Source organism: Leptodactylus fuscus, chromosome 11, assembly GCF_031893055.1.
Source record: "Leptodactylus fuscus isolate aLepFus1 chromosome 11, aLepFus1.hap2, whole genome shotgun sequence".
NCBI classification, from domain to species: Eukaryota; Metazoa; Chordata; class Amphibia; order Anura; family Leptodactylidae; genus Leptodactylus; species Leptodactylus fuscus.
This window is the reverse complement of record NC_134275.1, coordinates 3481739-3507213: the sequence shown is the minus strand read 5'-3', so window position 1 is coordinate 3507213 and position 25475 is coordinate 3481739. Positions and strand designations below refer to the sequence as shown.

The window sequence follows — 25475 nt, the reverse complement described above, 5'->3', positions numbered from 1 at the left end:
ATCGTCACTCCATAGGGAGAGACCACCATATAGGTGTGAGGAGTCTTATTAAGCCATTAGCACTCCACTGTGCAAGGGAACATGGGAAGAAAATGCAAATCTGACTTCCATGATGTAATTAGGAAGTCAGTGCCTCAGTCATGCAGCCCAATAGAGGGCGCTCCGTTTAACATCATGCCCGACCTTCCCTGAGGCCTTTGCAGCAATGATGTGGGATTTTACCAGGGATTTTACCAGCCCTCTATTGGGCTGCATGACTGAGGCACTGACCTCCTAATTACATCATGGAAGACAGACTTGCACATGCTCAGTGAGCGCCCTCTATTGGGCTGCATGACTAAGGCACTGACCTCCTAATTACATCATAGAAGATGGACTTGCATATTCTTCCCAAACAGTTTCTAGTAAATGAATATATTCATATAGAGTAGTAGCAGTGAAGGTTTAGGATTCCAGTAAGGTCCCTGGTAAGGTACAGTACTTGTCTTCAGTTTTCTCCTTGATGATACCGGTGCATGCGCACTAATAGTTAGGTTAGATTTTTTTATTCTATTTTCTATACTTGAATATGGGGGTAACCTGGTAGGAATATTCAGAGATTTCCTACAGTGGCCATATGGACCATAGGAACCTGTAGACCAGGGATCGGCAACCTTTGGCTCTCCAGCTGTTGTAATAGTACGACTCCCAGCATGCATACTGGCTCTGCTGTTCTTGGAAGTGAATGGAGCATGCTGGGAGTTGTAGTTCCACATCAGCTGGAGAGATGAAGGTTGCTGACCCCTGGTGTAGACTGAGCATGTTTTACACATGATCTATACAGTGGTCATTGTGAATGGAGGTCACTATATATAGGTGTTACCTTTTATCGTAATCCTGTAGGTGATGACTTCTAAAAAAAAAAGTGACCTCTACAGAAAAGAGAAGTGTCAGCCTATGAGACTTACTGGCCAGTATGGACTTCCCTTGTTGTTGGACCTGCATGATGGGTTCCCAGATTTTGTTGCCTCCTTCCCTTCCCCTTTATGTGGGTGTGTTGCTGTACGTATCTGCCACCGGGGTTCTCCCATAAGATGTGGCCTATTTCTGAGCCTCGGGTCTTCTGCATTGGACGTGGAATGTCCATAGCATCATATTCGTTTTCCCTATGCTCGGCTCTTCCCTTAATTATCTTTTCATGTTCTTTTTGGTGTATTTTTTGTCCCTTTTAACCTCCCGATCAATGTCTGGAACATTCTTTGATTCTTTTATTTAAAATTTTGAACCAAAAAATGTGATCAAACATAAAATAAACTACATTGTAACATAATGTCGCTACATCCAGCATTCAGTCTTAGGAAAAAAAGTGAAATATTATTTGGTCTTTACTCTTATTTTCTCGAAAGAGACAGATGGAGCGACATTCAGTCTAGTCGAGGTTATGGTCATGTATAGGAGTTTAGAAGAGGCAAATGATTCTTAACTATTGGGTTTATACCAAAAAATACATAGTAACAAATCATGGGCATATTCAGACTAAGCAAATACATGAGGTTTTTGATGCTCAAACATTGGAAACCAGCAAGTGAGGGAAATTCGGCCAGGGGAAGAAAACAGAACTAGGTAAGGATTCGGACCAGGTAACTGAGCGCTGCAGATCCTGGATCTTATCAAGTTCTATGTGCAAAGTGATTATAGTGGAGAACTTTACTACAGTGCGAGCCTGGACTGCTGAGCGATAGGTCATGAACGTGGTGGACGTACAACTATTAACAGAGGATGTCATTTTTTCATGGTGGCCCCCTAAAGTACAAACTCGAAATGTAGACTTTAGTTCCCTGGAACGAGGCCAGAAGGAACATATGTTTAACTTGGAGCTATCTGACCATCTTGTTTCCTCTTCTTTGACATTGATCTGAAGGCCGGTTTATTAAGGAAGAACATAAAATGAGAAGTATAGTAAATTATGCAGGAAACGCATTTGTTTGTAAGGTTGACCTAACACTAGACCTCCCTCAATCTGCTGCTTGACATTATGGATTTGTCTATCCTACATAAATATGTTTATACATCTGATCCCCATCAGAACAGCGGACATGTACTGAGACACATCACGCAAATATTTAAAGAACCTACGGAGAGTATAGAGATACTCCCACAGAAAATATACGGGGTTCTACATTCCCATGAGTCAAAGTTATTAGCAGTTACAGATGTGAGCAGTGTAACCTATTGTAAGAACCGATGGAGAGTCCGTGTAAGAACCGATGGAGAGTCCGTGTAAGAACCGATGGAGAGTCCGTGTAAGAACCGATGGAGAGTCCGTGTAAGAACCGATGGAGAGTCTGTGTAAGAACTGATGGAGAGTCTGTGTAAGAACCGATGGAGAGTCCGTGTAAGAACCGATGGAAAGTCTGTGTAATGCTAACCTAGGCATTAGTAATGGCATCTGAAATACTGTATATAATTGAGGTTTAGAATATTAAGCCACTGATTTAGGCGACCGGATGACAGAAAAGGCACCTCCATAAAAGCCAATATGGCTGACAATGGTCCCATCCGATACAAAGTAGCCTTACTCTGGAAGAAAGAGAACTGCCTCTCTAGTGCCACCTATAGAGAGGCAGTCCATGTCATGTCATGTCAGAGAGTCCATGTCTGAACCACAGCTAGGGATTTTAGCAAAACCACAGGCACCCATTCGGAGACGGCGGTTTCACAGTTTTTGGTACAGAGTTAGGCTGGGTGAGATTTCTTTGACAAAGATCTTGAGGAATATGTTGAGGGAGTGTTCAAGACTCTCTAAAATAACTGAACCTCTGCAAGCAGGACCTGTCCCTGTGGCTCAATCTTTGTGGAAGGAATTTGCAAACACCCCTATAAACATCGTTGGGCTCGGCCACCTTTAATGTAACGTGTCTGGCCGCCTTATAAGGCCTATGAGTGTCCTAGCGTAGTTTACTCTATGATGTAGCGTGATTCAGCTAGACATAATATAAATGGGCCTGTAAATCAGACATGACAAATCTTAACCACTTTAAAAAAATATTTTGCAACGTCAACGATATCTGTAGATCCCTGACCCGTATTTACTCGTAAACACACGACGCATTTCTGCCGCCTGAGACCACCTGCGTACTTGTCATATATTCTTTTAGCTAATGCTACTCTTCCCAGGAGTGTTTAGAGAGTTTCCTAGAACTACCACATGGGATGAATCAGAGTCCTCCAAAACTAAATGCCTGCACCGCAATATTTAGCTTAGAATGTATATTGGGTTCTTAAATATTTATCTAACAATTATAGGCCTCGACCCGGATTCTGCAAGTCTAATAAGTGAGTGTGGAGGATGAAATGCATCTGGACGTGTATATAATGAACGTAATGATGTAAAGAGGGGATTATGCAAAGTTAAATATCATATATAGAGATTTCCTGCGCTTGTGGTGCAGAGCAGAGAGCAAAGGTAAGAGGGTAATTGAGATCCCTATGCACATATGGAGTGTCCTAGCCAGATGTACTGTACACGACATTTGTTAATTTTCTGCAAGTGCATGCACTTTACAGTTTAGGCAAGGTTCACACCACATTTGTGACCTTTGATACACTTGTCTGTCCATTCAGATGCAAAGACCAGCATTAGTTGTGGCATCATAGGCCGGGTTCAGACGGGGTTCTTTGATCCAGAACCTGAGGCAGAAGCCAAAATACAGGTAGCTGCACCTGGATAACAGTGCACTGCAAGTCATGCACTCCGCTCCGGATTAGGCTCAAATGAATGGGCTAGTTGGGAAGGACCATCTTCAGTCGGATTTGCAAAGCGACTCCACCTGAAGACTGAGCAAAAGAACTGACCGGCTCCCATTGATTTCAACAGGAGCCGGTTAGGATTTTTTTTTTTAAATGTAGATTGTGAGCGACTTTCCAGCAACCTGTCCTGTACTCTCTACACCGGGCTGAAGAGATGCAAACACATCGAAACGGCCGTCGGTTGAGATACTGAACCTGGTAAAATCCTAGCATCATTGCGAACACAAGACCTCTGGAAGGTCAGACGTGATGTTAAAGGGAGCGCCCCCTGTAGGGGTGCATGGCTGAGGCACTGTCTTCCTAATTACATCATGGAAGTCAGATTTGCATATTCTTCCCATGTTCCCTTGCACAGTGGAGCGCTAATGGCTTAATAAGACTCCACACACCTATATGGTGGTCTCTCCCTATGGAGTGGCGATATCCCCCCGACCCAGTAATTTTGGTAGAATTCTTAAGAAAATTCAGATTTTTTTGTTTTGTTTTTGCAAGCTGTTTTCCATGGTGGGGTAGGGTTTTGTTCTATCAGGTAGGGTTTTGTTCTCTTATGTAGGGTTTTGTTCTATTATCTTCAATCTGACGTTGGCGCCTTTGTATATGCCAGCTTTATTTAAGAAGTGTCTGGAGTACATTGGTTCACTTTGAAGTAGTGATTTGTTCAGTTGATAGGGAAATGGCTTCAAGAATTGGGGACGGGTGTCACAGATCACAATGAAGGAGATTGTGCAGATGTTTGTCATTCCTGGACATGGCAGCTTCTTCAGAAATACCAATGTAAACACTTAGTAGGTTCTTGTAGTCGAGTGTCCCCTGCTATGCACTTTGTCTCTACTAAGCTGAGATATGGAGCAAATATTCTCATTTACTGCAAGTTATTTGAGCTCTATAGATAGAAGAACCTTGTCCCAAAGCGTTCTGCGACACCCTAACTGCAAAACACTAAATTCCACAAAATAACGGGGGGTTAGGGCGGCGCTAGATACGTTTTCTGCCTAGAATTTTTTGCAGTGAGATTATAAGGGTAGCTGAGTTTGCATGAAAAGTTGCATTATGTGCTATGCAATCTGTTCTATGACTGTACGACTGCTTACATGGTTTCCGATCAGTTTTTCTTAAACACATTATGTCTAAAACACATTTTACATTTGTCTATGAGGTTCTGGGCATGTACAATATGGAGTAGTCTGCCCTACACCCTCACCATTAAGGATATTGTTGTGCCATGCCAGGAGTAACTGTACAATAGCACTAGACACTAAATACAGGGCAAATACATGCAGGAATAAAAGAAGAGTAATTTATGAGCACAATTAGGAAAGGTGAATGCTGTCTGTGAATAATGTCCCATCTGTAATGTGAGCAAAAATAGATACAAGTACATAGAAGACTTTTGTTACATTGTGAACTGTGAGATTTACAGAATCTTCAGTCTTTGCACAGAGCAACAGTTTGCAGATGTTTGTGCAGGCTATGAGGAGAATCAACCCCTCCCCTCTGCATTCACTGTGTGATCCCCCTATACTCACATTAGATAAGGAAGATGGAATTATTATATCTATGGACGGATTTTCCTAGTACCGAAGGAGTGAACTGCAAATTAGCAAAAAGGGAGACCGTTAGTGGTAGGGACTTTAGCAATGTTTAATTGAAGTGTATTGAGTTTTGGTGCAGAAAGTTTGGGAGAGGTAGAGACACTTTTTTTAAAATTCATTTCTGTTTTGGGGGCATTGGATGGAGTAAGAAAAGGTATAATATATTGGTGGGATTGGAAAACCAAAATCAAATAATGATGATATAGATGGTATCTTTTATCTGAGACCTGTTATATAGCCATAGCTGAAAGTATACTGCCAATATAACAGGTTATATACTTATACATGTGCACTGCCGTCCTGTATACAGTACAGAGGATATATGGGGATAACACAGAAATGTACAGTAAGATGCCATGGACAGCTTTTATCATCCAGTCCCCTCTAGTGGTAATTCACAGAACTGCATGTAGTCAATAGAATGTAAAGTTGTCATAGATAGATAGATAGATAGATAGATAGATAGATAGATAGATAGATAGATAGGAGATAGATAGATAGATAGATAGATAGATAGATAGATAGATAGAAGATAGATAGAGAGATAGATAGATAGATAGATAGATAGATAGATAGATAGATAGGAGATAGATAGATAGATAGATAGATAGATAGATAGATAGGAGATAGATAGATAGATAGATAGATAGATAGATAGATAGGAGATAGATAGATAGATAGATAGGAGATAGATAGATAGATGGATAGATAGGAGATAGATAGATGATAGATAGATAGATAGATAGATAGATAGATAGATAGATAGATAGATAGGAGATAGATAGATAGATAGATAGATAGATAGATAGATAGATAGATAGATAGATAGGAGATAGATAGATAGGAGATAGATAGATAGATAGATAGGAGATAGATAGATAGATAGATAGATAGGAGATAGATAGATAGGAGATAGATAGATAGATAGATAGATAGATAGATAGATAGGTAGGAGATAGATAGATAGATAGATAGATAGATAGGAGAGAGATAGATAGATAGATAGATAGATAGATAGATAGATAGATAGATAGATAGGAGATAGATAGATAGGAGATAGATAGATAGGAGATAGATAGATAGATAGATAGATAGATAGATAGATAGGAGATAGATAGATAGATAGATAGATAGATAGATAGATAGGAGATAGATAGATAGATAGATAGATAGGAGATAGATAGATAGATAGATAGATAGATAGATAGATAGATAGGAGATAGATAGATAGATAGATAGATAGGAGATAGATAGATAGATAGATAGATAGATAGATAGATAGGAGATAGATAGATAGGAGATAGATAGATAGATAGATAGATAGATAGGAGATAGATAGATAGATAGATAGATAGATAGATAGATAGATAGATAGGAGATAGATAGATAGGAGATAGATAGATAGATAGATAGATAGATAGATAGATAGATAGGAGATAGATAGATAGATAGATAGATAGATAGATAGGAGATAGATAGATAGATAGATAGATAGGAGATAGATAGATAGATAGGAGAGAGATAGATAGATAGATAGATAGATAGATAGATAGGAGATAGATAGATAGATAGATGGATAGATAGGAGATAGATAGATAGATAGATAGATAGATAGATAGATAGATAGGAGATAGATAGATAGGAGATAGATAGATAGATAGATAGATAGATAGGAGATAGATAGATAGATAGATAGGAGATAGATAGATAGATAGATAGGAGATAGATAGATAGATAGATAGGAGATAGATAGATAGATAGATAGATAGATAGATAGATAGGAGATAGATAGATAGATAGATAGATAGGAGATAGATAGATAGATAGGAGATAGATAGATAGATAGATAGATAGATAGATAGATAGATAGGAGATAGATAGATAGGAGATAGATAGATAGATAGATAGATAGATAGGAGATAGATAGATAGATAGATAGATAGGTAGGTAGGAGATAGATAGATAGGAGATAGATAGATAGATAGATAGATAGGAGATAGATAGATAGATAGATAGATAGATAGATAGATAGGAGATAGATAGATAGATAGGAGATAGATAGATAGGAGATAGATAGATAGATAGATAGATAGATAGATAGATAGGAGATAGATAGATAGATAGATAGATAGATAGATAGATAGATAGATAGGAGATAGATAGATAGATAGATAGATAGATAGGAGATAGATAGATGGATAGATAGGAGATAGATAGATAGATAGATAGATAGATAGGTAGATAGGAGATAGATAGATAGATAGATAGATAGATAGATAGATGGATAGATAGGAGATAGATAGATAGATAGATAGATAGATAGGAGATAGATAGATAGATAGATAGATAGATAGATAGATAGATAGGAGATAGATAGGAGATAGATAGATAGATAGATAGGAGATAGATAGATAGATAGGAGATAGATAGATGGATAGATAGGAGATAGATAGATAGATAGATAGATAGATAGATAGATAGATAGATAGGTAGATAGGAGATAGATAGATAGATAGATAGATGGATAGATAGGAGATAGATAGATAGATAGATAGATAGATGGATAGATAGGAGATAGATAGATAGATAGATAGATGGATAGATAGGAGATAGATAGATAGATAGATAGATAGATAGATAGATAGATAGATAGATACAGTCCTATGAAAAAGTTTGGGCACCCCTATTAATCTTAATCATTTTTAGTTCTAAATATTATGGTATTTGCAACAGCCATTTCAGTTTGATATATCTAATAACTGATGGACACAGTAATATTTCAGGATTGAAATGAGGTTTATTGTACTAACAGAAAATGTGCAATATGCATTAAACCAAAATTTGACCGGTGCAAAAGTATGGGCACCTCAACAGAAAAGTGACATTAATATTTAGTAGATCCTCCTTTTGCAAAGATAACAGCCTCTAGTCGCTTCCTGTAGCTTTTAATCAGTTCCTGGATCCTGGATGAAGGTATTTTGGACAAACAATTCAAGTTCAGTTAAGTTAGATGGTCGCCGAGCATGGACAGCCCGCTTCAAATCATCCCACAGATGTTCAATGATATTCAGGTCTGGGGACTGGGATGGCCATTCCAGAACATTGTAATTGTTCCTCTGCATGAATGCCTGAGGATTTGGAGCGGTGTTTTGGATCATTGTCTTGCTGAAATATCCATCCCCGGCGTAACTTCAACTTCGTCACTGATTCTTGAACATTATTCTCAAGAATCTGCTGATACTGAGTGGAATCCATGCGACTCTCAACTTTAACAAGATTCCCGATGCCGGCATTGGCCACACAGCCCCAAAGCATGATGGAACCTCCACCAAATTTTACAGTGGGTAGCAAGTGTTTTTCTTGGAATGCTGTTTCTTTTTGGACGCCATGCATAATGCCTTTTTTTATAACCAAACAACTCAATTTTTGTTTCCAAAATGAAGCTGCCTTGTCCAAATGTGCTTTTTCATACCTCAGGCAACTCTATTTGTGGCGTACGTGCAGAAACGGCTTCTTTCTCATCACTCTCCCATACAGCTTCTATTTGTGCAAAGTGCGCTGTATAGTTGACCGATGCACAGTGACACCATCTGCAGCAAGATGATGCTGCAGCTCTTTGGAGGTGGTCTGTGGATTGTCCTTGACTGTTCTCACCATTCTTCTTCTCTGCCTTTCTGATATTTTTCTTGGCCTGCCACTTCTGGGCTTAACAAGAACTGTCCCTGTGCTCTTCCATTTCCTTACTATGTTCCTCACAGTGGAAACTGACAGGTTAAATCTCTGAGACAACGTTTTGTATCCTTCCCCTGAACAACTATGTTGAACAATCTTTGTTTTCAGATCATTTGAGAGCGGGCTGTCCATGTTCGGCGACCATCAAACTTAACTGAACTTGAATTGTTTTGTAGAAAGAAATGGTCCAAAATCCCTTCATCCAGGATCCAGGAACTGATTAAAAGCTACAGGAAGCGACTAGAGGCTGTTATCTTTGCAAAAGGAGGATCTACTAAATATTAATGTCACTTTTCTGTTGAGGTGCCCATACTTTTGCACCGGTCAAATTTTGGTTTAATGCATATTGCGCATTTTCTGTTAGTACAATAAACCTCATTTCAATCCTGAAATATTACTGTGTCCATCAGTTATTAGATATATCAAACTGAAATGGCTGTTGCAAACACCAAAATATTTAGAACTAAAAATGATTAAGATTAATAGGGGTGCCCAAACTTTTTCATAGGACTGTAGATAGATAGATAGGAGATAGATAGATAGATAGGAAATAGATAGATAGGAAATAGATAGATAGATAGATAGATAGATAGGAGATAGATAGATAGATGGATAGATAGATAGGAAATAGATAGATAGATAGATAGATAGATAGATAGATAGATAGATAGATAGGAGATAGATATATAGATATATAGATAGATAGATAGATAGATAGATAGATAGATAGATAGATAGGAGATAGATAGGAGATAGATATATAGATAGATAGATAGATAGGAGATAGATAGATAGATAGATAGGAGATAGATAGATAGATAGATAGATAGGAGATAGATAGATAGATAGATAGATAGATAGATAGGAGATAGATAGATAGATAGATAGATAGATAGATAGGAGATAGATAGATAGATAGATAGATAGATAGGATATAGATAAATAGATAGATAGATAGATAGGATATAGATAGATAGATAGATAGATAGATAGATAGATAGATAGATAGGAGATAGATAGATAGATAGATAGATAGGAGATAGATAGATAGATAGATAGATAGATAGGAGATAGATAGATAGATAGATAGATAGGAGATAGATAGATAGGAGATAGATAGATAGATAGATAGATAGATAGATAGGAGATAGATAGATAGGAGATAGATAGATAGATAGATAGATAGATAGATAGGATATAGATAGATAGATAGATAGATAGATAGGATATAGATAGATAGATAGGAGATAGATAGATAGATAGGAGATAGATAGATAGATAGGAGATAGATAGATAGATAGGAGATAGATAGATAGATAGATAGATAGATAGATAGAATAGATAGTGTAAAAAATAATAGTAGCACATCTAAGTAATTTATTCTTTCATTAGATTTCGCCATTTGCGCCAATTTTCTGGTTTCTAGGCAGCTCATAGTTGGAGTAGACTTGCGGGTCTCGGATATGTTGCCTCCTAATTGACAAGACGTTCCCCTCCTGATAATTTAGGTGCATGTTATGCTGGGACTAGAGATGAATCTCCTCCATTTTCCACCATGCTGCGCCTTTCCAGTATCTTCTATACAACACCTACTTTTCCTACTGTCAAGATAAGGAGAGGAGTCACTTGGGATCATCTAATGTCTTAAGCTGCAGAAGAGAATGTGCAGACACTTGTTGATGATTTCGGTCCTTTAGGCCCAGTGTGCGGGACAGCTGGAATTAGGCTATCATGTCCAGATCAGTGACTATCACACTCGGCTGTTTGTGATCTTCTGCAGCGCCGCTTCCTTCTGCCTCTCATCAAGGCCTAATGAACACAAACCATGACAGGTACAATCTTCCTCCAGACCTCAGAGTCTCCCATACAAAGCGCCGGCTCTAATCCCTGGACCTTTGTGTTATTTGGTGATCTGCATGGTCATGAATTCCAGGGCTATATTGGCAGGAAACACAAAGCACCATGGGTAGATTCTCCAGCCCACATAGTCATCTAAGCCTTTGTTGTATTGTTTGGAGAGAGATTTCGGAGACAATGGCATCTGTCCATCAAAGATTAAGCAGACTGGAAGTGTAGTTTATACCAACAAATGATTTTGGCCTTTCGGAGTGTTAACATAGCCACGTAATACTGTCCCTGGACTTAAACACACAATCCAAGTGATGATAAGCAACATTGGACTTAATCGTTTATTCTGTGCGCTAAGCCAATGGAAAGTCATGTAGGTTAATAGTTCACTTCTGGAATTGTCTAATGATGGGCCGAGCCCCTGTCTATAGAATAGCCACAACTTGGGAGGAACAGGTGCATGTCTGGAGGGGCAGGATTCAGTATGAAAGCACTGATATTGTGATACACTTCTCAATGCCAGGTCCATGCCGCCTCTCTGGTGCGTACAAGTCAACGAAGTGTATTAAGGTGACCGTGCCCAGTGCAGAACACTTACCTAATTGGATAAGAAGACTTTATTGTAATGTTATATTGTAGCGGTTTTCTTAAACTGTATAGTTTATACTTCTTGTAAGGTTGTCCTCTTCTAACTTACCAAATATTTCTCCACAAGGGTACTTATAAAACAACGATTCAATGAATATGTTCAATGCAGATGAATACAAGAAACTTCGTAATATCAGGCTGAATTACTTCTTACATAGAAGTATATGGAGAGGAAGAAAGGGACAAGACACACACGGCGTCTGCTAAGCTATGCTACACTATGCTGCCTTCAAGATAAGGCTCTACCACCAGAGCTGTGGAGTCGGTAGGCCAAAACATCAATGCCCACTCCTCTATTTTTCCACAACCCAACTCTGCATCTGACACCAACGCCTTCCTAAATGGCAGCCGTGCTCAGGCAGAGACAGTAAAGATCCTCTAATTCACCAACAATCTAGTGATTGAACTTCTTTAGAATGTAACTATGTAACAAACAATACAATTAATGATACAATATTAATCATTGTAGAATTTATTTAAAACAAATTATTTTATTTTCAAGTTGGAGTCAGAGTCGGTCACCCAAACTCCACCGCCCTGCATAGAATGAACAATAAAGTGGATTGTCATTGTTACATCATTGTTGAGGGCAATTACTGCATGTTTAGTTCTTGCCACAATAATTCACCAAGGTAGATCCTGACACTTCTTTTTGGTGCAAAATCCATTACAGAAACCGTGTACATACAACCATGATTTATAAGCCTGAAAAAAAATGTGATCAGCGATACCCAAGTGTTTGCTTTTTAAAAAAAAAAAAATTCTGGGCAATCCTTGAATTGATGTCTGTAACTAATAACAAGTTTGCTTATGGATTTTGCTGCAGACTTTTATAATCCATTTACAGTCCACAGTCTGAATATTCCCTAAATATTAATCCCAGTTTTGTTTTGGAGTTTTGTGCTGCTGTTTCACATCACAATGTAACAATGTAGCAGTCACTGTGACTGTCCAGTAAGCCGAGACGGGTTTTCAAACAGTTTGGCCCCATGCGTACCCACCGACCAATTCCTTTCTGAGTGTTTCACGGGTCCTTGTGGGCAGGGCTGAGGAGTTGGAAGGCCGAACTACTGACTCTGACCCCAGCCCTGGTCAGTCAAAAGCAATAATTCATTACCAAACTAGTGATTGATTCCAATGAAAGTCAATGTGTAACAAAGTATACATCTAATTAATTATAAAATATTTAAAACTGTAATATAATTAATAATAATTAATCATTTCATTTTTCCAATTCCACCCCAAATTGGTCCCTTCTCCAACTCCACTGCTTGTGGGGGGTCGTGGGCCTGGACACAATACTCTGGATGGGTGCTACTCCCGTCCAATTTGTGTTCCACGGACGGCACACGTATGGCACATCTACTCTACTTTCTCATAGACTGTTGTGTGCCTGTAGCCTTATGTAATCCATACCCAGCCCAGAGAACAATACACCAGCGCTGAAAATCCAAATGTTCTCATCGCGGATCCATATTTATGTCTGGGAACAAGAATCCTACATTGTGGGCGCCGCCGCCATGACGTGCTAATTACGTGCTTCATTAATGACCCGGCAGGAAACACAATATGGGCAGATCAAGCAGGGGGGGCAGTTTTTGTTATCATGTTTGCCCGTGGTAATGGAGAATGAAAAGTGATTTGGGAGGGCAAACTTTCCCCTCTTTGAAGTATCACAGTATGAAGTTAGGTGACTTAAGAACCTCTATAGGAGGCTCCTCGGTCTTTGCTTTTGTGATGGAAATGATTTCTTCAGCTCTTGTTTTCCAGCATTCAGATCTTGGTAGCGCTCAGATTCACCTGTCTCATGCAAGTGATGTGTGACCGAATCCACAGCCACAAGTATTTATGGCTTCACCAACAAAAGAGGAGCAATTTGTCTGGTTCTCCTCCCCCCTCATTCTGTCGCCCTCCATAAACCCTCCAGAGATGCCACACAGAGCCCTGTATTTAAGGGAACTTTACATTGCAGAAAATAACATGACGTACAACCTCAAATCTGCTTAACTCCTTATCCTGTACATGTTTCCAAAGGATAAACCCGTCCACCGGGAGGCGCCAGTCTAGGGATAGTTACTAGCCACAGCCTTATCCATCTTATCCTTTATCTTAATGACAATAGGGGGCTTGTGTAAAGCAATTAGCAAATAAAAATGCAAAACGAGGACAATTAACTAGGAAGAACAAGGCGGCTAGTCACTATTATAAAGGTATGGTGGCCACAAGGACCGGACACTTCCTTATTCGTAGCCAGAAAGGCAATGCAGGACATTTATCACAATTGTGTTCCTTTGCCTTGTGGAAGGGTCTGTGGCTATGAGTAGGGAGTCGGTCGGCTCCAAAATGCCTCCCAAACCAATAATAGTGACGTGCAGAGACCTTTAATAGGAGCAGAAAACATATCTTTGTGACCAGGATACATTCCAGGCTTATTATTTTGATGGCGAGCTAGGATAGCCCATCAATGTCCACTCAGTTTGGGGTTTGCACTTGGCCCTCGCATAATGAGGTGTTTGGTGCTACTTTTCAGCCTAGAGCTACACAGTGTACAGAGCCAGAAGCAGAGGGCACCATCCCTTGTATAGTGGCCGGATAGTGTTACTGCAGTGCTGCTCTCTTTCACTTCAAGGACAGCTAACATTGGATGGCCACTATGTATATGTATGGAGATATCTCTATATCTGGCACCGTACACCGCAGTCCCAAACAGCTGATGGTGTGGGGGCAGGTGTGGTGTGGGGGGCAGGTGTCACCCCTTGCCCAGATATCCCATATTATCCTAAGGTTTGGCTGTCAAAAAAAGCCAAGAAAACCCTTTAATCTGTCACATGTGCAAAACAAAAACTACCATATGAAGGATTATGTGACAATAACCCCCTTCTAGCAGATAGAAAGGTTAGGATTTAGGACAATCGTAACAGATAAGGAAGATAAAAATAAATCCTATCCTTTGTACATAAACGGTTAACTCGCATCCATTTCAAGTTCTGTAAGACTGGTCACAATGATCAGAAACCTATGTTCTGTACTATACAGTGCATGGAGCCAGAAGCAGATAGCTCCGTACACTGTATAGTGTTATGGCTCCTTTATAGCAGCTGTAGTAACTGCACCCGATCATTATACAGTGTACAGAGCTATCTACCTCCTCCTCTGTACACTGTATAGTGTTATGGCTCCTTTACAGCAGCTGTGGTAACTGCACCCGTTCATTATACAGTGTACAGAGCTATCTACCTCCGCCTCTGTGCAATGTTATGGCTCCTTTACAGCAGCTGTGGTAACTGCACCCGTTCATTATACAGTGTACAGAGCTATCTACCTCCGCCTCTGTGCAATGTTATGGCTCCTTTACAGCAGCTGTGGTAACTGCACCCGTTCGTTATACAGTGTACAGAGCTATCTACCTCCGCCTCTGTGCACTGTATAGTGTTATGGCTCCTTTATGGCAGCTGTAGTAACTGCACCCTGTATACAGTGTATAGTGCTATCTACCTCCTCCTCTGTGCACTGTATAGTGTTATGGCTCCTTTATGGCAGCTGTAGTAACTGCACCCTGTATACAGTGTACAGAGCTATCTACCTCTGCCTCTCTGCACTGTATAGTGTTATGGTTCCCTTACAGCAGCTGTAGTAACTGCACCTGATCATTATACAGTGTACAGAGCTATCTACCTCCTCCTCTGTGTACTGTATAGTACGGGTACCAAACACAGCCCCAAATAACTGATCTGTATGGGACTTGGCTGTCGGCCCCCACCTATTAACTATTTATGGCCTGTCTTAAGCGTAGGCATAGCAAACATTTCTAAACATCCCATTTTAGGATAACTGGTTGAGTTTGTGACACAGGAGAGAGCCATTACTCTCGCTTTTGATGTAAGGTTGGAAATATTCTGTTTGCCTATTAAAGCCCTTGAGTAGATACAAGCCAGGGTTTTATTGTAGAAGTAGATGAAGCCGTCCTTACCCTAGGCCTTGGCGGCTTCTGTGATTTAGGAGGGCTGGGTTCTTCTATAGGACACTTATATGGTACTTGATGGAGTTCTGACTGGTTTCTGAGGTTTTTACAATCTTAACTACCGACCATTCATCTTTTCTGTGCTGTGAAGTCTGGGAAGATAAAACTTCTCCTCCGGCCTCCTGACCCCCTCATTGAGGACAGCAGCTGTGATAACCCTGCCGTGCCCTAACCCCACAAGAGGTCACCCATGAAATTGTAGGACATTCCTCCAATGGGGCAAACAACCGTCCCATTGAAATGTGGTCTGGAGCCTTTTATGTTCTATTTGAACCCTTCCTATTCCTAAATCAACTGGGAAAAAGCTCGGAAAGACGACTGCACTTGGCTTATAAAACCGGTCTAGACTGTTTCTTACTCTGTTTTGGTGGGAACGCATGAATGCTCTTGTGTCCTTTCGAGTCATCTCAAATTTTGCATTCAATCTAAAGCCGACAGTCCCCAAGTTATAGACTTGTATTGGGGTGATGTGTTATATAATGCCAGATGTAATAGAATGCAAGCTTAGTATACGCTATATAGAACGATACGCCCTTACCCTCTCATTATATTCCTATACACATGATGATACCTGTACAAGTGCATAGATCTATCCCAGCCTTAATCCTTAACCTGATCAACACTTGAAATCCATAAACTTTGCAAAATTTGTATTGCCATTGACAGACGTCTTACTAGTCCTTTTTATGTCTAAGTTTCCATCTTCTCCCTCCGTTTCTTCCCAGAACATTTTAATAAGCACTTGCCAACCTCTGCCCTCTCGCAGAACACTGCGGCCTTATACGGTCTCTGATTTCTGTATTTATAACGTTTGATGGTGGGAGCCGGATTTCTAATGAAAGGGCATTTAATAATGCAGAACCTAAAGGGACTAATGAAAGAAGAGGATGAGACGGGATATGAGCGAGTCAGAATCTTCTAGTAGCAATGTGGCTCTATGTCTCTGTAATGTTACTACATGATGTATATTGTGGCTAGGGAATCATTGAGATGTAGCCAACCCTCAAGTCCATAGTATTATCACGTATATATATGGCTATATGGTCCCCAGATAAATAAAGGGATATACTATATCAATAGTTCACGCATTCATTTAGTTCCGTAAGTTGTGGTGATACATTGTCTACAAAGTATCCAGACCAGGTTTACTCATTACTCATAGGCCAGGTAGATTCTATAAGGATAAGTGTGTCATTCTTATTCCATGTCAATGTACATCACAAGTATATAAAAGCAAACCAGTACCGATACTCTGCCGATACAAACCAGACAGACCCTACAGCGTGCCGCACTAACTACACGGAGACCGATCATACCCAAATAATTCTATACTTTGCCCATACAAAAATCTTGCACCCATATAGTGCTTGAAGTGGCCATATAGCGCCTATAGTCCCCTCCATAATAAACAGACCTTGTGATGGTTATCACATATCACACCCTAACACTCTTATACATTGCAGACTGACAGCGCTGCTGCCCCCTGTTGGGAGTCATTAGTATAACTATTACTTTTTTGCTACACAGTTTCCCAATACCTTCCTATGGTGTTGGTTACTTGTAGAGAACACTAGAGCGAGTCTCTATCCAACTTATTCATGTTAAAATGTAAAATAGACGCACAACAGATGACACTCTGCACCCCCCCCCCCCCCAAAAAAAAAAAAAAAAAGAATGAACCCTGAGGAAGGGCTAGGAATAACCCACCTTGATGTTTGCAGATGTGTCAATTAAGTGGGAAGATCCATTAAGTGGGGTAAAGGTGGAAGGTTTGCATTGCCTCCTTTACTGCCTGCATGATGTCATAGGGTGTGCAGAGGACCAGGTGTTTCCCTTCACAATAGAAGGATCTTTGCATGCCACTCTGCATTTAACTTTCCCGTCCTAGACACATTTCTAGGAAATAACAAATAAAATTTACTTTGGCAGGTCCCTACAAGTGTGCGGCTATTCTGGGGAAGGGTCTCCTGCAGTTTGGAATGACTTGTCTGTGCTGATCGAGCCTTGTGCGCCCCCTGCTGTTACAGAGCAGGAATGACAACATAGATTTTTTTGAGATTTTGTCTAGGAATGTCTACATACAGTATAGGCAATATGTAATGTACATGCGCACAGGACGTAACCTATTCATCTAATTATTGTAAAGCAATTTCTAAATTATAATACCATGTTATAAAGTATTTAAATTGCTCAATGAAATGTATTATTTTATGATACATAATCTGCGGTGCTTTACAGACATGGACAATACTGTTTTCAGCAGGGCTCACAATCTCAATTCCCTATGGGTATGTCTTTGGGGTGTAGTAGGAGCAGAGGTCCTGTGGTGGGGGGCAGTACATTTTTTGCAACAATAGAAGCGCGTCTTTCACCACTGCAGGACCTCAGCTCCTGCACTCCTGGTGCTATTCAGGTGCACCCGTCTGGACAGATGTGGTCCCTTTCTGCTCCAGAAGCTCTCCTGGCCCATCTCATGCCCTGGGTAGAGGCTGACATCATTAAGTCACATCATAGGGGAACAACAAACAACATTGTCTAGAACGCAACTCATGGCTGCAACCTTACTCCACCACTAAGGAGTCATTGCATGATTTACATTCTAAAAATACCTCGACACTGAGCGCACAATGATCTGCACTAGATGAAACAACAAGAGAATGTATAGGAGACATCATATAACGTAACGAAAGTACATCGTAACCTAACAAACGCCAAGCTGCGGTGCACTAACTTTACTGACAGAGGTATAATAACCCTTCCCTGCGCAAAGAGCCCGCTGTTCTAGGTGTGCGCCTGCACGGTCTGCCCCATCTTACAGGTGGAAACTGGAGGACCCGAAGGAGATCCTCCAAGTCTTTCTTAGAACATACACACTCCATGCAGATGTTGTCTTTGAACACATCCGAACCCAAGGCAAGACAATCATGCTAACCAATGTGCCACCATGCTACAATGAAAGTACACCTGAAAGACATGACTACATCTTAAAGACATCCTAAAATTGTAAGATGGTGAATGCAAATTTTTAGCAAAGAAATCAGGGTATCCAATGATAGGATTCCTTTAAACGCTGTGTCTATCTGCAACCAGTTTGGTTTTATTGCCGTAATGCATCAAAAAATAAAACTTGAAGCAATTTTGCAAGTAATCTTGATTAGAAATATGTCCGTCTATAGTTCTCCATGGTTACAGACTACAAACAAACACTATGTCGTCTGATCGTGTAATGGTAATCCCGTCCATCTGTCAATGTATATTTGGTAGGTTAACAAGACGTCAGGGACAGATGGAAGGAAATCTGGTTGTAGGGTCAAGTTGTGCAGGATCTATTTGTACGTCTTTGCTGGAAGTTTATTTAGGATGATATCTTATACTAATCCTCGTATACAGCAGCTAAACAATTCCAATGACACAGATACATTTCTCAGTAGAAAAGTAGAAGTTTACCGGCAGCTGTTTGGGCCATTCATAGACCTAAAAAATTTTGGCAAAAATCTGGCTGACTTTTTATTTTCCTGGAATGTTCCTGTGTCAAGTGGAACTTTTTTGTCGCAAGGAAATTTTTAATGTAATTTTTTTGCTTTTTTTCTCCGAATCAATGTTATGGTAATATATAGTGAACGTGCTGCTACGTCGTATATGCAAATCCAATAAGTATTTCTCATTTCTTTTTTGGATGATTGAATAATACATGGTCCTACTTATAGAATTACGTCATGAAGTTCACAAGTATTTGCAGCGGTGGTTTTTTTTTGGGGGGGAAGGGGTCATGTTTGCATCGTCTCTTATTCTTTTTTTTGTTTGTTTTAAATGTAGATTGTGAGCCCCATATAAGGATCACAATGTACATTTTTCCCTATCAGTCTGTCTTTGTAGAATGGCAGGAAATCCACACAAACACGGGGAGAACATACAAACGCCTTGCAGATGTTGTTCCTGGTGGGATTCGAACCCAAGACTCCAGCGCTGCAAGGCTGCAATGCTGTGTTGCCACTCTTTATTTTTCATGTTTTGGTTTATGCAAACCAATATACCTTATTTTTCATGTATTTTTTATAAACCTATTGTTTCTTTACTAGGGTCGCCCTGGCCAGCTTGGGCCACAAGGTCCAATGGGGCCTGTAGGATTTGACGGGCCTGCTGGCGTTACAGGACCGAAAGGTGAAAGAGGATATCAAGGATCACCAGGACCATCTGGACCCAAAGGAGAGCAGGTCTGCTTCATTAGGCATATAACTCCTTTTCATTCGGTAATATTGTGGCATTGACAAGAAGACATCATGGCTGCTATGGGATGTCTGGAGATTGGGATTCCGGGTTATTTTTCTAAGTGTGTTTCTCCATGACCATCCCAACATCAGCCGACAAGGTAAAGAGGATTGTGCCCGGGGATGATGGAAAGGGATGTGTAGATGTGAATGGCCAAACCTACTGTCTCAGATGAGATTGTTTCCCGTGGCAGTATGTATGATCTCCTCTATACAGGATCCTCAACTGACGTCAGCAGTCACACCCCGGTTGTGTCGATGCGCCAATCACAGCCCTCACTGGTGACCTCTTCATAAATGGCTGCTGTTTGTGAAGAGGTCACCCCTGAAGCCTGTAATTGGCTGTAATGGTCGCCTGGCATGAACGGCCTGTATACAGAAGACGATAGGACCAGGGAGAGCGGAGAATGCTTGTATATGTTCATGGTCCCTATTAAATATTAAAACGATAAGTCACACAAACCCTTTCAGAGCCATGACATTCATGAGCCCGGTTTCCTGACGGCACGGACGCTACATTGAAAGGGATTGATACATTTACGTTTATTGTAACAAAAGTGGACGGGATTATGTGCAAGATCTAATTCTAAGAAGATCAGAACCGATTCCCTCCTTTGTGAACCATCCCCGCCTGTTCAGCACTTCTCTAGCGACTCTTCAGATATTTCCTATATTGTACATATTTTGGGTTATTTTGCCCTGTCCTGTTCCTATTTGTATCCTGTATATGTAGTTGTATCCCCTCACTCTTACTATCGTATTACAGTTACATATTATTTATTGTGTTTTATCTTCCCGCAGGGTCCGATGGGAGTTCCCGGATTCCAAGGGTCTAATGGGATTCCAGTAAGTTGTGTGCCCTCATGTCCTTCCATCTCTGTGTCTTTCAATCGTCATTGTGTCCAGGCCAATATTTCTGAAAGTCCTATCTATACCAAACCCATTTCTACTTCCAGCATGACGTAGTGACTGATATTTATTCAGCTAGTTCCCAAAAAGTGGTGCTGGCAACAGAGTTTCCTAAAAAAATCTTGTTTTTCTCTCTAATTTTAAGGGTCATATCGGACAGCCGGGTCATAGAGGATTGCCTGGGCTAGATGGGTGTAATGGTACCAAAGGCGATGATGGATTCCCCGGATCTCCAGGATTTCTAGGGAGTCCCGGACTACCAGTGAGAGAGATTCATGTCAACACTAAAATAATTGAATTCTGCTTTTGTGTTTATATGAACGATCTGTCTGCGCTTCCTTTTATCCCCAGGGCTTTCCAGGTCGAAAAGGCCAGAAGGGAGAGCCTTCCTTTGCTCAGGGTGAAATTAAAGGACCAAAGGTAAGCCAAAGACCTTGGCCATAACAATTGTGATGTGTGTGCTTGGACACTATAATGCACTTGTGTCCTTGTTGGACCCGGCATTGATTCCTTGACTGGGAGACGTTCACTTCTGCAGATAAAAAAAGAAGCGAGCTGCCCTATCTTGACCCGGATTCTGCAGCTGAATCCGCCCCGGCCTCCACGGCACAACACTCCCTCCTGACTAGGCCCTAATCCAAAGCGGAATGCCGCAGCTGGATGCCAGTACAATGCATTGGTATCCAGTCGTGGTTAGCCGTGGGAGGTGTTTTTTGGAGCCGGATTCTGAGGTCAAAATCCAGACCAAAAAGCTCTGTGTGAACTCAGCATAAGGTTGGGGACCCCTGCTGTAGCGGGAAAAAAATTCAAAATAGCCTAAACCGCTTTATTTTCACCATTTTACCTTCCAAAAAATTTCAATGAAAAAAATTGTTCAAGACATCAGACATTCCCTAGAAATAAATTAAAAAAAGCACATCTGGCCCTGCAAACAAGGCACCTTATGCAATTATATACACAATAATATAAAAAAGTAACGGGTGTCGGAATATGGCGACTCCAGGAAAAAAATTGGGTTTTTTCTACGTTTTGGATTTTTTAAGATGTTAAAACATTTTTTTAAAAAATTATATAAATTTGGTATCACAGTAACGGTAACGACCTGCAGAATACAGGTCACAGATCGGTTTGGCCATACAGTGCACCCTACAAAAACAACACCTATCAGAAAGTGGCACAAACCAGTTTTTTCTCTGATTCCACACCATACAGAAGTCCTATAGAATACTAAAGGCTTCCATTATGAATTACAACTTGTCCTGCAAACATGAAGCCCTGTAAGGTTCTGTGAACGGAAAAGTAAAATGGTTAGGGCTGTTGGAAGACGTGGGTGCAAAAATAAAGAAATGATAGCTGGCTGTGACGGGAAAGGGTTAAGTAACAAATAAAGACGGATAAGTTACTAAGCAGGTAAATGGTTTGGCTTATTATTGGATCAGGAGGGAACTCTAATAGGAATAAAGCGCTGGATCAGCAAAGGGGGACTTACAAGCCTCAGGTCTGCTCAGGAAATTAGGAATGAAAAAAAGAAAAAGAAAGCTTTACCTACATGCAAAGGTTGTTGTGTAGAATTTGTATAACTTTTACCTTGTTTTCTTATTTGTTGCTGAAATAATGCAGATAGACAAAACCTGTTCTAACTACTTTTTGTCCCAAAGGTTATAAAAACCCAAAGTTCTTGCAACATGTAAATAACCCCAAGAAGGCGTCAGGTCTTTCTTGACCACATTGTTGCAACCTGTTGCAACATTGTTACTAACCTGGTCCCTTTGTCTTTTTCATTGTTACAGGGTGACAATGGAGTGAACGGACTCGATGGCCTTCCTGTATGTATCATTGTTTGAATCGTGTTGTAGTCATTTTGGAATTTATCTTAGAACTGTTCATATAGTAACACAATACATTGATATGAATAGGACTGATTGTTATTAATGTGCATCACTACAGGGGCCACGAGGAGAAACTGGGTTTCAAGGCACAACAGGGCCAGCTGGGCCGCCCGGCTTACCGGTATGTATAATGCTGTTAGAATGGAACTTCTTCTATTCCATAAGAATATTTGGTGAAAAAAACCTAAACATTTAGAATAAAGAATTCAATTTGTAGGACAGTTACAAATCTGCATACAGGCATATACAATATACAATGTCCTGTATTGAATGTCACTACTTTTGCATAAACAGGTACACACACTTGTCACACCCAAAGTGTTGTTTTACATGTATCGCACCATATCTCATATATAGAATGATGAAGAATAATAAATACAGATTTGTATGCAGGGGCGTTACTAACAAAGATTGGGCCTCATAGCAAACTTTTGACTTGGGGACCCCACCTCCCCCAGAGTATTGCATCTAATTTAACGGCCCCCATAAAGTATAATGCCCCATTTATACACCCTACAATTTCCCAAAGTGGCCTTTGTACAATATATTGTCCCATAGCTGCCCCTCATGAATGTAAGGGCTAGTTCACACGTGGGCAAAGGGGAGTTTTTTGACAGCGGATTTCGCTTCAAAATCAGCCCCTTTACAATGGAGCCCTATGTGAACAGCTAGCTTTGCTTTTTTTTTCCGCTAGCTTTTTTTTTCTGCTAGCTTTTTTTCAGCTAGCAGAAAAAAGAAGCGACATTACCTTTCTTCAGGCGTTTTCCGCCTAAAGAAAGCAATAGAAGTGAATGAGAGGCAAAAACCGTGCGTTTTTTTTTCCGCGCGTTTTTTTGCAAAAATAAGCATGGAAAAAAACCACTAGCGGTTTTTTCAGCCCATTCACTTTATGGGAAGGGAAAACAGCCTGGCTTTTTTTGGAAGCGGTTTTTACAAAAAAAAAAAAAAGCTCCAAAAAAAGCTTGGCAAGGTAAAAAAAAAGCTTCCTAATTAGGAAGCGGTTTTTTTCAGGACCAAAATAAGCCAGGAGGTTTTTACATGTGAACTAGCCCTAAAATGTCCCATTGTGGCCCCTCCACACGCCACATCCCATTGTGGTCCCAATGGTGTCCCTTGCAAATATTGCAAAAAATTTCAGGTTCTTTTCTGCAGAATCCAAAATTTTTGGAGAACACCACACACAAACTATTACTTTTCACACCGCAGAGTATAATAATTGAGACCCAGGGGAGGTGACTTACATAAAAACCCGAGTTACTCACCTTTCCTGCGCTCCCACATGACTACATCACAGACTTGGGTTACACCAGTGTCATTCTGCCTCACAACGTCGGCCTATCATGGGCCCTGTGACGGCCACTATGGCGGTACTTATACCGCTGCCTGTAACATCAATCGGCTATAATCCTATTAATATTATAAATGTGAAAGTTTGTGGGTTTGGATGTTTGGATGTTCGGATGTTTGTTCCTCAATCACGAAAAAACTGCTCGACCGATTCGGCTGAAATTTTCCACAAACATAGTTAATACACCCGATTGCGCAATAGGCTACTTTTCGTCACAATAGCGCACATACGTTTGTGCCAGGACCCCCACAAAACCCAAACTCACATCACCATCTCTGCAATCTCACACACTTTGGACCATAGCAAGCCACAAAATTCATATTGCCCTCTGCAGCCTCGCCCCTAACCCCACACAATCTCATATACATATACTTTACCACTTTGCCCCTCACCTTAACGATACTCCAGGAGGCGCTCTTTAACGCTCCGGAGCAGCCATGTTTGCCGACCCCCACCGCTCTGACAATCCGCGACACCCCCCACCCATGTCAATACCCCTAGGCGGTCTAATAAATGCAAAAAAAAAAATTTTTTAAAAAGTAAAAAAAATATAAAAAAAAAATAAAAAGGATTAAAAATTCAAATCACCCCCTTTTCTCTAGAACACATATAAAAGTACTTAAAAACTGTGAAACACATACATATTAGGTATCCCCACGTCCGAAATCGCCCGCTCTACAAAGCTATACAAATATTTTTCCTGTTCGGTAAACGCTGTAGCGGGAAAAATGGTCAACAGTGCCAAACCGCTGTTTTTTCACTGTTTTGATTCTGATAAAAATTTGAATAAACAGTGATCAAAGCAATAATATTTCCCAAAAATGGTAGAACTACAAAGTACACCCGGTCACGCAAAAAAAGACGCCCTATACATCCCCGTACACACAAGTATAAAAAAGTTACGGCTGTCGGAATATGGCGACTTTTTAAAAAAAAAATTTTAAACACAGTTTTGGATTTTTTTTGAAAAATTTGTCCCAGGAAAAATTAAGACCTCATATGGCTCTGGGAGCGGAGAAATAAAAAAGTTATGGGGTTTAGAGGGAGGGGAGTCAAACACGAAAATCAAAAAATGCCATCGGCAGGAAAGGGTTAACTTCAAATACTTCTGTCCCAAAGTCACTATGTAAAGTTTCTCACAACACCGTATATATAGCAGCTCAAATACAAAGTAACTGCAACACAAAAGTCTCATGTATTGTCTGAATTACAGCAAAAACAAGATACAAAGTTACATTTCATATCCCATACCTTATACACAGTACGAAAACCTTACCCGCGCCTGTATATACCCACTTCTACAATCACCGCAGACGAAGTCGCCGGTAACAGCTAGTACATATATACATTTCAATAACTGATTACTTTCCGATTTTCCCTTTAGGGTCCGCCTGGTGCTCCTGGTCTTATAGGTCCAAAAGTAAGTTATCA

General features: G+C 40.4%; 1 protein-coding gene across 2 annotated transcripts in view; it reads left to right on the top strand.

Moving 5' to 3' along the window:
• The window catches only part of COL4A6 (collagen type IV alpha 6 chain), a 122938-nt gene that overhangs the window by 68335 nt on the left and 29128 nt on the right, over window positions 1-25475 (top strand). For both annotated transcript variants that reach the window (XM_075259421.1, XM_075259420.1), the window contains exons 4-10: window positions 19710-19844; window positions 20700-20744; window positions 20953-21069; window positions 21159-21227; window positions 22598-22633; window positions 22755-22817; window positions 25429-25464. In XM_075259421.1, the coding sequence (XP_075115522.1) occupies window positions 19710-19844; window positions 20700-20744; window positions 20953-21069; window positions 21159-21227; window positions 22598-22633; window positions 22755-22817; window positions 25429-25464 (501 nt within the window). The remainder of the gene's footprint in view (window positions 1-19709; window positions 19845-20699; window positions 20745-20952; window positions 21070-21158; window positions 21228-22597; window positions 22634-22754; window positions 22818-25428; window positions 25465-25475) is intronic.